Here is a 16,101-nt window from a genome sequence, read left to right as displayed (position 1 = left end):
AAGTAAGGGTCAGCCTGAAGTGGAATTGAATTTCTTTGTACTTAACATATGTAGACATAAATATCAGGGTGCAATTTTCAATAATAGTTTTCACTGGTACACGTTTTACATAGCTATCAATGTATCAATGTTAATAAATTTGTATAATTACAGTAAAACATTAAAAGTTTATTGAAACTTCGAATCACGATAAACAATGACATTCTTATATTTTCATTACAAAGGATTTTTGTAAACCATAGGGTTGCCCGACTAAGACTCAGGTACTACAGGCTGCCACGATGTAGGTTGGATAAGTCTGACTGCAGCATTGAACAACATCCACACGCTGACTCACTCACTGTGCATGCTCACTGTAATTTAATGGACAAATCTGAAACTTGTTCTTATTTATGATGCATATTCTGAAGCTATTGCACCATGTTTGGTTTTCATTGAATGGAGAGTGTAGACGTCTTGTGTTAAGGCGCCACTACGCATCTGAATTTAGCTAGAGAGCTCCTGTGAGCATGGTTGAGAGAGTATTCCACGTGTTTTTCTGTGCTATAGATTTTCTTAAACAACCTGTAGCTTCTTAGTTTGTTTCTGCCACGGTTTCCTTTCTCCAACAATAATTTGTCCCTCCATTTAGACTTATATTCAAACATAAGGCGTTCTTGCATCGTTGCAACAAATACCTTTGTTTCAATTTGGGTATTTATGCTGTCCCAGGTCGATTCTCTCTAGACATGACGTCACTTTTACATTCCAGCTCCTCTTACAGTTGCTTGACCACACAAATATCTTCTTAGTTATTCTTCTGTTTGGATTGTTGACAAATCTGGCACAGTGTCTTGAGACTGTTGTCCATGAGCTGATATATGTTGGGGTCCAACTTACTTCCCCATTTATTGCAATGTTTGGTGCATGTTTTCCAAGTCCTTGGACAAATCGAATAGCTCGATGGTGGATAGCATTGACAGCAGAATGCTCTGTCGTTCACCATATTGCCGATCCATAGTTTTATAATTGAGTGAGTGAGTGAGTTGGGTTTAACACTGCTTTGAACAGTATTCCAGTTATATCGCGGCGTGTCAGCTTAATGTGGGAGGAAAGCCCGAAGTGATGCAGATCTCAGACGTTTACCACTTCGGTGAAACCCACGAGCACAGGTATGGTGCTGACAAACCTAGAAACATAATCGGGGCAGACCGGTACTCGAACCCACAATCATGGGTTTCTGGCGTGCCCAAGGGATGCAACTCTGCACAGCGAATCGCGGCGCCTTAGGCGACTGGGCCACCCGTGGCCCCTTTTATAATTGACCATACCATAGTGTCGTATAGTTTGGTAAAAACGTTAAATGGCATACCACCATGTCCTTTGTATTTAGAAATAAAAAGTCCCAGGGATCTGTTTGCTGATTTCGCCACACATTAAGCCATTGCATTACAGTCTAGGTGTTCTGTTAAAAGCACATCAAGATAATAATCATAATAATATGAAAGTTGAACGCCTAAAATGATATCACCACAATAGAATACAGTTGCTGTTCATGGAATGCAAAGACCTCTAAAGTGGACAATCTTGGATTTTTCTGAGTTTATATACATCTTATTATCTCACACTATGTGTTCAGACCTGATAAGAGAGTTTGCAAGTCTGCTGCATTTTCTGCCAATAGAACGACATCGTCTGCATAAGCTAAAGCAGCAATGTAAGTACAACCAGAGGATGTGATCAATCTATGACACAAGCTGCACTAATTGATACCTGATTAAGTGATTTACTCTTTTAATTATGATTGATCCCTCACCTATGACCATATCATGCTCTATTAACCCACATATTTGTCTTACATGCTTTGGAATTTCTAATCACAGGCTACGTGTTGAAACGGGGAGATGGTACAGTATTATCAGGGTTACAAATTGGCTTTACTCCTATAGTCCTTACAAAACTGCCCAATAGTAAAGGTATCCTAAGGACTAGTAGAAATTTGCCATTTTTAAAGGTTTTGCTATATGTTTTCATTATAAGGACTAGTGGACTGAAACTGTTAGTTTCTACTGTGATTATTGAGGAAGAGACAAAATGCACATTGTATAGAAAAGCTGTCAGTCATGAAATGCCATTTCTGTTGGCAGGTCAGAATTTGTTAGATGTCCTACAGATAGTACAGCGATGGAAACTTACATTTTTAGTCCACATGTCCTTATAATGATAACATACAGCAAAACAAACTCTTAAGAGAGGGAATTTTCTACTCGTCTTTATGATTCCTTAACTTGTGGGCAGTTGTGAAGGGACTGTAGGGTTTGTGCCAATTTCCTCGCTGTCATGTGAGAATTCAGCTTCTACCCGCTTACTTTTGTAAATGTCCTACCACTGTTAAATTTTCAAATTTATTTTTATGTGATTTAAAGCCCAAACTAGTTAAACTGGCAAACAGTTCAGATGTAGAACATTTTTAGTCCAAAAGTCCTTATAATGATGACCGCCTCTGTGGTCATGGTGGTCTAGTGGCAGAGCGTCTGCCCAGAGAGTGGAGGGTTGGGTTTTGATACCTGGCCGCATCATAGGAAAAGACATCAAAAGATGGTGTTTGTTGTTACCCTCCCTTTTGCGACCAGGTTCCGTCTTAGCGCAAGCAGACACACACACATGTAAGCACACGCGTGCACACACACACACACACACGAACTATGTTCAAAGGGGTATGTGAATGCTGCATTAGAAGCATGTTACACATACACTGGAGCTGAGGATCGCCTGGTATCTTGTGATACGATTTGTATCATGATTCAGACAAATAATACTACTGGTATCACGATACACCACATCAAAGAGTAAGACATGATGAAATCACTGAAATACAGATGTGTAATACATTTATGTAATGATATCTCAAAAACTTTAACAGAAAAAAACAGGTTTAAATGAAGGGATGTTTATTCAATGTTCAATTGTTAGTCTGCGCGTCCTCAGCTGGTGCGTCCTCAGCTGGTGCGTCCTCAGCCACCCAAACCTTTGTGTTCTGCCCTCCTTACAGATGGCGTTATGCTACGTCTGCCATAATGGAGGGGGCACGGGTGGCCCAGTCATCTAAGGCGCCGCAATTCGCTGTGCAGAGTTGCGTCCCTTGGGTAGCCAGAAACCTATGATTGTGGGTATGAATCCCGGTTCGCCCCGATTATGTTTCTAGGTTTGTCAGCACCATACCCGTGCTCGTGTGTTTCACCGAAGTGGTAAACGTCTGAGATCTGCATCACTTCGGGCTTTCCTTCCACATTAAGCTGACATGCCGCAATATAACTGAAATACTGTTAAAAGCGGTGTCAAACCCAACTGACTCACTCACTGTTTGTATAACTGTTGTGGTTTGTGAGAATATATGGCCTTCTTTCATGTGCCAGGGTTCACACACAGTATGTCATGCCAATAGTGCAGCAGCCATTAAAGCCTTGATGTGATGCCGGCCCACTGGCCCATCTGTCTCCATAACAAAGCTGCTGAATAAATCCCATAATCCACACTATTGTTTCTATGTTGAGTCCCACTCATCAAACATTATTCTGTTAAAACATTTCTTTACAAAGATAGCATTAACTGTTGTGGATGTTGAGTGGATGCTTATTACTACAATGTAGAAGATATGTGTAAACAACTTAAAAGATATGTGTAAACACCTTAAAAGATATGTGTTAACCACTTAAAAGATATGTGTTAACAACTTAAAAGATGCGTAAACAACATAAAAATGTAAAAGAGATGTGTAAACACCTTGAAAGATATGTGTTAACAATCTTAAAGATGCGTAAACAATTTAAAAGATATGTATAAACAATTTAGAAGATATGTGTGAACAACTTAAAAGATATGTGAAAACACCTTAAAAGATATGTGTTAACCACTTAAAAGATATGTGTAAACACCTTAAAAGATATGCGTTAACAATTCAAAAGATGTGTAAACAACTTAAAAGATATGTGTAAACACCTTAAAAGATATGTGTAAACACCTTAAAAGATATGTGTTAACCACTTAAAAGATATGTGTTAACAACTTAAAAGATGCGTAAACAACATAAAAGAGATGTGTAAACACCTTGAAAGATATGTGTTAACAATCTAAAAGATGCGTAAACAATTTAAAAGATATGTACAAACAATTTAGAAGATATGTGTGAACAACTTAAAAGATATGTGAAAACACCTTAAAAGATATGTGTTAACCACTTAAAAGATATGTGTAAACACCTTAAAAGATATGTGTTAACAATTCAAAAGATGTGTAAACAACATAAAAGAGATGTGTAAACACCTTGAAAGATATGTGTTAACAATCTAAAAGATGCGTAAACAATTTAAAAGATATGTATAAACAATTTAGAAGATATGTGTGAACAACTTAAAAGATATGTGAAAACACCTTAAAAGATATGTGTTAACCACTTAAAAGATATGTGTAAACACCTTAAAAGATATGTGTTAACAATTCAAAAGATGTGTAAACAACTTAAAAGATATGTGTAAACAACTAAAAAGATATGTGTAAACAATTAAAAAGATATGCGTAAACAATTAAAAAGATATGTGAAAACAACTTAAAAGATATCTGTAAACAATTGGGTTGACATTTTATGACTTATGACAAAATTGACATGCTTCGAGGCATATTTTCACTGTGGGCCACATACAGTGTTTGAGAGTTGTTGCGCAAGCTGCCTTGAATGAACTCTGATAGTGATTATCCCCTGTGGAAATTCTGGGTTAGAATACGTCCCTAGCAACCGTTGCTGGTCATGAGAGGTGGCTAAATGGATCGGATGGTCAGGTGTGATTGTTTTATCGTACCCTGAGGCCGTGGATAGTTTTCCACAATGTCCATGGATTGTCTGGTCCTGAGTCAATTATGTAGAAACTGCTGTCATATTGCTGGAGAATAGTTGAGGGGGGCGTTAAACACCAAGCCAAACAATGATAGTGATAATGATAGTGATAATTTGATTGCATAGCCGTCTTTCTTGAAAATTAATGAGTGAATGAAGAAATATAATCAATCACTGTTCAATTTGGATTTGTTGTTCATGAGATGAAAGGGGCGGTCCGGTAGCCTAGTGGATAAAGGGTTCGCGTCATGCCGAAGACCCGGGTTCGATTCCCGACATGGGTACAATGTTTGAAGCCCATTCTGGTGTCCCCCGCCGTGATATTGCTGGAATATTGCTAAAAGTGGCGTTAAACCATACTCACTCACTCACTCATGAGAAGCTAATACATTTTTTTAAAAACTGCCATGACTATTTGTTCTGGCGACAATTCAGTAGTGGACTTGGTGGTGGCGTGAGCCATGCTAGGCAACTCATAGTTCCTGTCTCTCTATGGACTGCAGTGATGTAGGTGGAATGTTGTTGACAGTCACGTTAAGCAACAAACAAATTGTATGAATGTGTGGGGTTCTTTAGGCTTGCTGCTATATCAGTTGAATTTGGGGCCCCCTCAACACTAAATTAATAGATATATTATAGGCTGAACATTTTGAATGGAACTTCTATCTAAATTCATCACATTGTTATAATCTTGTGATGTCATTTTTAACCTACAGTTGTTTGACATGGTTATCCTGACATCCGTTTGGTGTACAGAGCGACCATGGCAACCGAAGTATTGAGGTTATGCAGCCTGCACTTGTAAAGTATTTCATAAACAATGATAAACAAAATTCTGTTTGTGTTAAATCTGAATGAGGCATGATTCATTTCCCGTGGAAAAGGAAGTACAGGTATTTAATTTTAGACAAGTTTGTTGATTGTCAGCATGACCCACTGATGCTTCTGGGGGCACGGGTGGCCCAGTCGTCTAAGCTGCCGCGATTCACTGTGCAGAGTTGTGTCCCTTGGGCACGCCAGAAACCTATGATTGTGGGTTCAAATCTTGTTTCGCCCTGTTTATGTTTCTAGGTTTGTCAACACGATATTCATGCTCGCGGGTTTTGACCAAAGTGGTAAACATCTGAGATCTGCATCACTTCAGGCTTTCCTCCCACATTAAGCTAAACATTAAAAAGATGTCTACATTTTCTCAGATTTATGTTTGAATTAAAGCAATGCCTCCAAAGTCCAACATCTGAGTCTTGTAAATTACATCTCGGCCTACCAAACTGAGCTAAACGTTAGCAATACTACACCCTTCTAAAAATATATAAGAAAAGTTTGAGCTAGAAGACAAAACCGATTTTAGGGCAGACAGTCCTAATCTTGTATTTTACCAATGATCAGTCGCAGACGTAAATGTGTACGCGAGACGGATGTGGTCCGCAGTACTCAGTTAAGTGCTTGACACTAATTAATTCAATCACCATGGAGCTGCTCTCACATGAGACCTCTGCAAAAATAATCAAAGCGGTACATAAAATCATCCACTGCTGAGAGAGGCCCCAATCCGCGGGACCCCAATCAGCCCAAGGTCGTGACTGTCAGTATACTGTGTCTGAGTGGGGTATTCATGTTAAACTGTAGCATGGTATCTCAGTGAGCTAGCACAATAAATGGGCATCAGTCTGGTCTAGTACAAGCAGCCACACACACACACACACGTGCATGCACGTCGCTATATAAGTGCAATAATCTTGGACGCGACGTTAAACCCAATTTCACCTCACCTCACTTCTAAACAGATTGAGATATAATGCTCTCATATACAATATGATTATGAACACCTTGATATATATTGTATTGTAAATGTTTTTCTCTTTGTTTTCAGCATCAAACCTGTATATGGAGCACAGCATCCGCCCATGCAGCAGAAGCTTGCAAGGTGAGTGTCACTGCTTTGATGTCACCCTGTGGGTATTGTGGGTTAGAACGGTCCTCAGCCATTATTTTTATCACTGGCATAAGTCTGTTGCCTTAATGGGGGCACGGGTGGCCCAGTCGTCTAAGGCGCTGCGGTTCGCTGTGCAGAGTTGCGTCCCTTGGACACGCCTGAAACCTTTTATTGTGGGTTGAATCCTGGTTCTCCCCAATTATGTTTCAAGGTTTGTCAGCACCATACCCGTGCTCGTGGGTTTCACCGAAGTGGTAAATGTCTGAGACCTGCATCACTTCGGGCTTTCCTCCCACATTAAGCTGACATGCCGGGATATAACTTGAATAGTGTAAAAACCCAACTCACTCACTGTTACCTTGACTCAAACGTGAATTGGATCAGTTGAATTGCAGAGTTGTCTTTCTTGACAAAGATGAGTGAATGAAGAAATATACCACTGTTCAATTTGGATTTGCTGTTCATGTGATTGATACTTATAATAAATTCTGTGAAAAACTGCCATGACTGTTTGTTCTGGAAACATTTCTGCAGTGGACTTGGTGGTTGTGTTGAACTCTGTAAGGCAACTCATAATTCACGAGGGGCGGTCGGGTAGCCTAGTGGTTAAAGCGTTCGCTCGTCACGCCGAAGACCCGGGTTCGATTCCTGACATGGGTACAATGTGTGAAGCCCATTTCTGGTGTCCTCCGCCGTGATATTGCTGGAATATTGCTAAAACAAAACTCACTCACTCACTAATTGTTCATGAAACCTGTGAAGATCTGGGGCAGAATAGATCTTCAGCAACCCATGCCTGTCGTAAGAGGCGACTAATGGGATCGGGTGGTCAGGTTCGCTGACTTGGTTGATGCTTGTCATCGTATCCCAATTGCGTTGATGCTCATGATGTCAATCCCTGGATTGTCTGGTCCAGGCGCAATTATTTACAAACTGCAGCATATACAATGTAGCTGGAATATTTCTGAGTGCGGCGTTAAACAACAAACAAGCAAACAAACAAACTTAGTTCATGAAAGTTTTGAAACAAATGTATTCCTATGCTGGTTGTAAGAGGCAATATTAATGGATTAGGTGGGTCAGACTTGGTTTATTTCGTCATCTTCATAATATCAGTCAGTAGATTGATTGTCTCGATTATTTACAGGCAGACGGTATATAGGTGGAATATTAAGCATTCTTTTGTATAATATGTATTGCAAAAACAAAACATCTAAATATGTTTTCTGTTCTTAGTGGTTCTCCAAAAAAGGAAGATAAGTTGAAGAATTACAAGCGTGATGCATTTCAAGACTTTGAGAGTCAGACATCGGATGCTTGGGATGACGGTGACGATGACCTGCTTCAGATGGCCAGTGTCCAGATGTCCTTAAAGGATGTCCAGTCGTCGGCTCGAGCGGTGCTCGTCAACCACAGCAAGCAGCACAACTCCAGAACGAATGCCGGTTTGTATGCTTGTTTATATAGTTACATACTAGTCAAAAGTCATTGCCTGAGAACCAATTCTTTTATTTTTTTAAGCCAAAGGCCTAAGGCTTAAAAACATAAAAGAACTGGTTCTCAGGCAATGACTTTTGAAAATATACTGCGGGCAGGTGGTGTGTTTCTTTGGGTTTTTTTCTTGTTCCAACTGTAGTTGTACTGTTGACTGTAGTCTTGAAGGTAATTTAAGGTACCGACGTTTACTACAATATCTGAAAAACTATAGGACCTATATGCATAATGCTAGCCCTGCGTCACAGGGCCATATGACACAGTTGAACCAATCAACTCAACTTGAAAGGGTGCACGGGAAGAACGCACGCATGAATACGGTGTTAGTGTTGGGTTTCTCAACTTGCGTGATTCCCGTGCACCCTTTCGAGTTGAGTTGATTGGTTCAACTGTGTCATATGGCCCTGTGACGCAGGGGTAGCATTATGCAAATGGCTGTTTCAATCAATGCTCGTTCCACCCGTGACGAACAGGTCTGGTTGTTGATGAAATATAGTGATAGCTAAATAGACAGATTTTTTATTCAAGCACCGATTGTCTTTAAATGTAGTATCCAGTTATGTATGACTGTTTAATAATCTCATACCAACTTTGACTGGAGTAGTTCCGATAGTTTTTCAGATATTGTAGTAAACGTCGGTACCTTAAATTACCTTCCAGACTATATAGTATGTAACCATATAGACACTTGTGTTCCATCAACCAGGGAAAGTTCCTCCCTACATGAACAAACTCCTCCTATTTCCCCCATGACCGTAACAAAAGATGTGCAGTAAAGCAGTGCGCATGTAAAGGGAAGTAACTGTGTTCTATATTTGATCGCATTCTTTGATAGTAACAGAATTTATATGATTTATCGGAAATGGAAATAAAAACGAAACATGCAGCATTATTTATAATAATAAGGGCAGTGCCCGAGAACAAGACTATAATTTTATAGGTAAAAGTGGTATTTCACAACAAAATGTCACAAGTCTGTCCTGAATTTACTCCTCTGAGAACTAGCAGACTTGTGTTAATTTCAAACCCCGTTTTCGTAAAAGGCGACTAAGGGGATCGGGTGGTCAGGCTCGCTGATTTGGTTGATGCCTGTCATCGATCCCAATTGCGTGGATCAATGTTCATGATATCAATCACTGGATTGTCTGGTCCAGATTTGATTACTTACAGACCGCTGTCATATAGCTCGAATATTGCTGAGTGCAGCGTTAAACAACAAACCAACCAACCAACCAATCAAACCCTGTTTTCACTCATCACTGACAAGGTCATTGAGTCCGTTTCACTGTTGCAGACCCTGGCAGTAACATGGGTGGAGGGTCCCATGGAGGCCCAGGGGTGGGGGTGAGACTCAACAACAGCTGGCAGCCCCCGAAACAGACCCCCATCAGGTACAACCGACCTACTACATCAGATGCCGAGGCAGCAAAGCTGGAAAAGTTTAAATCCCTGCTGGCAGAGCCAAACATAGATCTGGGTAGGTGACGCTTATCATCCCCTGCCACAAAGTGAGGCAGGGAGTGAGTGAGTGAGTGAGTGAGTGAGTGAGTTAAAATTTAACTTCACATCGGCAATATTTCACCCATATCGTGACGAGAGTGGGGCAGGGATATGGAAACGGAGTTCATCCTTCTGTCCGTCCACTTCTCAAAGGGAACAAGTTTTCTCAAAACTTAAGTTAGAGAAATGAAATTTACATCTTAAATGGTCATGATCTTAAATGAGTTCCAAAATATGTGTCGTAAATTCATTTTGTACAGAGTTATGGCCCTTGCTCTGTGTTTTCCAACTTAGTGCATACTGCGTGAAATGGGGACAGCTTTCTCAGAAACTGCTGAAATAACATGAATGAAAGTTTGCATGCTTATCTATCATACTTGTCAAGACAAGAGGCAGTAAATTATTTTTTCCAGAGTTACCGCCCATGCTACGTTTTTCAATTTTGATTATACAGTCACAGCCCTTGATCCATGTTCTTAACTTGGTGCGTAGTGTCTGTAATGGGAACAAGTTCTCTCAGAAACTACCTAGACTGAGTTTGCGAATTGTGCCTTAACTTATTTTTTCCAGAGAAGGGGCCTTTTTGTGTGTATTAATTTCACATTTAATCTTTTTTTCTGATGACATAAAGTGACCCCAGTGCCATCTCTTCTTATGACTCTTTTTGAACAGGGGCGGTCGGGTAGCCTAGTGGTTAAAGCGTTCGCTCGTCACACCAAAGACCCGGGTTCGATTCCCGACATGGGTACAATGTGTGAAGCCCATTTCTGGTTTCCCTTGCCGTGATGTTGCTGGAATATTGCTAAAAGCGGCATAAAACCATACTCACTCCCAATTTCTGATTGGTCATTCCATTGGTCGGTCAAAGTTTGTGCAAGGTTGTTCTGATGTGTCTCGTAATGGGATGTCCTCAGATCTTTGTTTAGCGGTAGTGAGAACTAAGATCTGATTTTAATGAGATTGCTTCAATTAATATTTGCTGACCACATACTTCAACTTAATTTTGGTCGTCCACATCAGTAATATGTATTTCCTTTTTCTTGACATTGCTGAATCCCACCTTTGTTAAACATAGTGTGGAACTTATGATATATAGTGATCATCAAGTCTTTGAAAGGCATTTAGAAGTGATACACATAAGGAACAGAATTTATGGATGTTGACTTCTTTATTGTGAGGAACACAACGTTTCGGGGTATATGCCTGCTCCGTCATCAATTGAATGAATGCTATGAGGCAGAGAGCATATATAAGTACAAGTAAGGACAACAAAAGTAATAGGATAACAAAGGTGGAAACTTAAAAAGAGAAGCCAACAGATGATTGGGGATGATAGGTGATCAGCAATGCAATGGAGAAATGGAAGCCAACACTGTAAATTAGCGCTGATGGTTGCTAGCGATGGACACGTTGTGTTCCTCATTATAAAGAAGTTGACATCCATAAATTCTCTTCCTTTAAGTTATAGTGATGATGGTCAGACAGGGATTTGTCTAGGGTCCTAAGGGGGCACAGGTGGCCCAGTCATCTAAGGCGCCGTGATTCTCTGTGCAGAGTTGCGTCCATTGGGCACGCCAGAAACCTATGATTGTGGGTTGGAATCCCGGTTCGGCCCGATTATGTTTCTAGGTTTGTCAGCACCATACCCGTTCTCGTGCTATTCATCGAAGTGGCAAACGTCTGAGACCTGCATCACTTCAGGCTTTCCCCCCACATTAAGCTGGCAGGAAGAATGGTCTTGATATGTCCCTGTCAGATATTTACAGCGTAATACAGAGAGATCCAGTACAGTGTCTTGCTGTCTTTTCAGATGACTTACGGAAAGCCAGCTGGTCTGGTATACCCAAAGCTGTGCGACCGACAACATGGAAAATACTGGCAGTAAGATTTTTCCACATTTGGCTCCATTGAGACTTTATGTTCATCACTAAGCAATGTTTCTGTATTGTCCTTCAAACAGCTTGAAAATTATCTATACCCACATTTGGGTTCAAAACATACAGTCCTTTGTAATCTTAGCAGTAGGCTAATGTAAGTTAATATTTCTAGAGCTAGTTGATGTTATGAGTACTTTAAAAAGACAGACCTTAGCTGCAATAAGTTATTGATTGAGGCATAAAACATACTAACAAAAGTTGTATGTAGTTTTATTTTATATAATTATAAATAATATTCTGCTGCGAATGATCCTGAGATATAGGTTTTTGAAGCACAAAAATGACCCCCAAGTAACGTTAGCGTCACACAAATTGCCTCACTTGGCGAACAGTGAAGGTTGAGCACCGGTAGTCACAAAGGTTCTTAAAATTTTCTGGAGCCTTAAGAATTCTTAAATCCACAAAGAAATCTTAGTTTCCCTAACAACCAACATAAAACTTAAGTCATATTCACAGAGCTTCGTAGTGCTTAGTTCTTTGCTTAAGTTTAAGATACCAGGATGTGCCTGCTATTAAACTATTACATTTAATAACCATCACTTCAATTAAAATTACCACCTCCGTGATCAAGTGGTAGAACGTCAGCCCAGAGAGCAGAAGGTCCGGGGTTCGATCCCCGGCTGCGTCATACCAAGAGACGTTAAAAGATGGTACTTGTTGTTACCCTGTCTGGCGCTCGGCATCAAGGGGCTAAAACAAGGACTGGTCGGTTCGGAGTCAGTATACTGTGTCTGAGTTGGGTATTCATGTTACACTGCGGCATGGTATCTCAGTGTGCTAGCACTATAAATCGACATCAGTCCGGACTAGTACAAGCATCCACACACACACACACATACACGTGCATGAACGTCGCTATACCAGTGCAATAATCTTGGATGTGACGTTAAATCCAATTTCACCCGACCTCACCTTCAATTAAAACTGTTTTGTTCTTCTTTTTTTCTTTTCTTATTTGAGATAATAATAAGTAAATGTATTAATCCAGAGGTTTCAGAGTTTTCATTTCTGTGATTTCATCATTTTTTCCTATTTGTAGGTGTATCATGATACCAGTTGTATCCTCAGTCTGTATTGTGATGCGTATTGCATCGCAAGATACCAGGTGATACGCAGTCTGTATTGTGATATGTATTGCATCGCAAGATACCAGGTGATACACAGCTCTAGTCAAGGTACATATGTATGTTATTTCAGGGTTACTTGCCACCGTGTGCAGATCGCAGGCAGGCCACTCTGGAGAGAAAGAGGAAGGAGTACTTTGGCTTCATCGACCAGTATTATGAAACTAGACACCATGATATGCACCAAGATACTTTTAGACAGGTAGGAAACAAGTACTACAGGATACGTAGTCAGTTATTTGTCCGTTGCTAAGGAATGACAAATATTCGTATTTACCAATTTTCATGAAGCAGCGTGATTTTGAAACAGAAATATTAATTGATTTGTCTCGTAATTTTTGTTAGGACATATTTCATATTAATTTGACAGTTTGTAATCAGCCTAAAGTTAAAGATAATGTCATATTTTGAGAAGCAAAGGAAGAATTATTGCTTGACGCTCGTGCATCGTTAAGTCAAAAAGTTTGTGTAGCATATTACATGTATTAAATGTACAAGTCTGTCTACAATACTTGAACTATTTTGTAAAACCCTTTAATGATTGATTTACCGATGCAGCTTGGGGGTTTAGGGTATGAAGAGGTCCCTGGTCGCCCATGCTTGTCGTTAGTGCAGGCAGATGAGACTTGTACATTGTGTGACCTGGCTGATTGTGTCATCGTGACAGGATGGAGTGTAGTCTTCTCTGACACTGGCATTCTCTGGCCCAGTCTCCATGATGTATATACCAGTCTCCATGATGTATATACCAGTCTCCATGATGTATATACCAGTCTCCATGATGTATATACCAGTCTCCATGATGTATATACAGCCATGGTGCAGCTGAAATAGTGCTGCCCGGGGTGTTGTGTCACACTCCCTCATGTGACAAATGTTATATTTGGGATGACACTTTCTTAGTAAAGTACAGATTCTAGTACTTTTTGGGGTTGAGTCCCGCCCGGGATATCGAACCCACCCTGCCAGAGTGAGGCACCTAATTGCGAGCACACAAAGTAAGCAATCTAACCCACTCAGCCAACGAGGCTTCCGCAAAATGAAAGTCTGACAACTGGTAGTCTAGATCACATACTTTGTGTACCCCTCTGACAAGTGTAAATTGGCATGGCTTCCATGGCCAAAGGCCATGAACACACAATGCTATTTAGAAAGAGGTCAAATATAACAAATGTTACGTTTGGGATAACACATTTTCTTGGTATGGTACAGATTCTCATACAATTCTGGGTCCCACTCAGTTGGATCACATGGGTCAGTATTAACGATCACTGTCCCATAAAATGTCTGTTTGTGGATGCTGGACGAGAAATTCATTCCCTTCCAAAGGTGAAATGGGTTTTTTTCAAAGTCATTTTGTTAATTGCCAAACATTCACTGACCACTATGTTTCAGATTCATATAGACATCCCCCGAATGAACCCCCTTATTCCTATATTCCAACAAATCCTAGTACAAGAAGTGAGTAGACCCAGTTGGAAGACCGCTGACTGACAGGCCCCGGGGAGATCGGGCCACCTGCTACACCATCCTTCACACATGTGTCAAATCATAGCATGAAAGTAAAACTGGGGTAGAATCTTCGCCCTGGTGTTCATGAAATTTGTCGGCTTGAGTGTTTGTTATGAAGGACTCTGTAGCAGGTATTCTGATCTTGTTTTTTGTTCTTGTATGTGGAGAGTGTAAAGGGAACATGCTTTGACAGTCTGTATTTGCCTGTATCAACAGTCAACCGGTGTACAATAGGTAAACGAAAAGCTGTGAAACTTGTTCTTCAAGAAGTTCACTTGTCTCTCGAATGGGAAAAACAGATATTTCACCATTGCTTGCATCTTGCAAAAACACAAGATTGCCTTTCAGAATTTTAATTTTAATTTTAATTTTAATTTTAATTTTAATTTTAATTTTAAATTTAAATTTAAAATTTTAATTTAATTTAAAATTAAAATTAAATAAAAATTTATTAACTTCAAAAAGTGACAGTTTGAGTACCGGTATGTATCATTGTCTGCATTTAAACCATTTGGCATGAACAGTTTCACTAGAATCAAATTCATGATTCATGATTGACAACTGGTTTGAAGTCAGTGCCAGTAATGTCTGCAACTTGTTCCTTTTACACTCTTGTCCTCGCTAATGTTGTGTATGGTTACTATGGTAACGGATTTGCTGTACGGTAGAACCGACTCATTGTGTTGCAGATTCTAAAAGATATTCCTCGCATGACTACACTTGCACACTTGATGCAACATAAGGTCATACAAGAAGTGAGTACATTACGACACACCCATCAGCCGTGCCTCGTCTAGAGGCGTCCGTTTCACTGCCACTTAATTGTAGAGAGTTACTCTTGTAACAGTGACCTGTGTTTAAACTAGTGTTAGGAGGATAGATTCGAAGAACTCATGTCGTAAGATTTTAGGGCGTACATGTTTGTTGAATTCATAACAGTCTCATCATGATCAGATCTTAGTGCTCGCTTCCCCTACACAAAGAACTGACAGGTCACTTCGGAACGACCTTTCATTTGAGAAATCAGAGAGTCGCATACAAGATCGTGAAAGTGAAACTTGAATGTGTTTTCAATCATGCAACCTTGAAAAAGGTTAAAACGGGGCGTTCCAAATGCAAGCTATTGGCTGTACAACTGATTCAATGCTCACTGGGATAAATATTTGAAACGGAAGAGATTTTCCATTGCCCATTGCATGATGGGAAGTACTGCCATACCATTTCGGCCATCTATTAGACATTCCAGAATTATCTTTTGTTCTGTTTTTCAAATTTTGATTTTAGAACTTTGTCAAAATAATTTTCAAAGTGTAATCTGCATAGAAGTTGCCATTTTGAAACTATTGCTGTAAAACTTTGAGAAAACTGCTTTCTGATTGGCTAATGCGACTTAGTCATTTCATTGGTCAGTCAGAGATAGGTTCTGACATGAATGTAATGGGATGTCCTTGTCTTTGTGTTGCAGTAGCGAGCGCTAGGATCTGGCTTTATTGATATTGAGTCTTGATAATGACTTTGTCAAACACGGTAGCACTGTTGTTAATGTGTTGGCTTAACAAGCACATGATGCTGGTTCTGTTCACTTGGTGTGACATCATAGCAAAATTTGCTTGACATCAAATTAGGAATACAGTTTGTAAGTGATAATTTTGTCTATTGTCAAATTTGATTGACTAAAAGATAGAAGTGCTTTATCGTCCAGTTCAAGTGTCAGTTCACATGCAATAT

General features: G+C 39.9%; 1 protein-coding gene across 2 annotated transcripts in view; it reads left to right on the top strand.

Moving 5' to 3' along the window:
• Nucleotides 1-16,101, top strand: part of LOC139444973 (TBC1 domain family member 22B-like) — a 31,309-nt gene that overhangs the window by 4,720 nt on the left and 10,488 nt on the right. The window contains exons 2-7 of one of the 2 annotated variants that reach the window (XM_071226010.1): nt 6,744-6,797; nt 8,043-8,251; nt 9,595-9,777; nt 11,611-11,681; nt 12,935-13,063; nt 15,063-15,128. In XM_071226010.1, the coding sequence (XP_071082111.1) occupies nt 6,744-6,797; nt 8,043-8,251; nt 9,595-9,777; nt 11,611-11,681; nt 12,935-13,063; nt 15,063-15,128 (712 nt within the window). Of the gene's footprint in view, nt 1-6,743; nt 6,798-8,042; nt 8,252-9,594; nt 9,778-11,610; nt 11,682-12,934; nt 13,064-14,256; nt 14,323-15,062; nt 15,129-16,101 lie in introns of both variants that reach the window. The other variant, XM_071226011.1, reaches the window with a different exon arrangement.

This window comes from Haliotis cracherodii, unplaced genomic scaffold (assembly GCF_022045235.1).
Source record: "Haliotis cracherodii isolate W230 unplaced genomic scaffold, xgHalCrac1.p SCAF_6, whole genome shotgun sequence".
NCBI lineage: Eukaryota > Metazoa > Mollusca > Gastropoda > Lepetellida > Haliotidae > Haliotis > Haliotis cracherodii.
The sequence above is the reverse complement of the archived record's forward strand: the minus strand, read 5'-3'. Positions and strand labels throughout refer to the sequence as shown.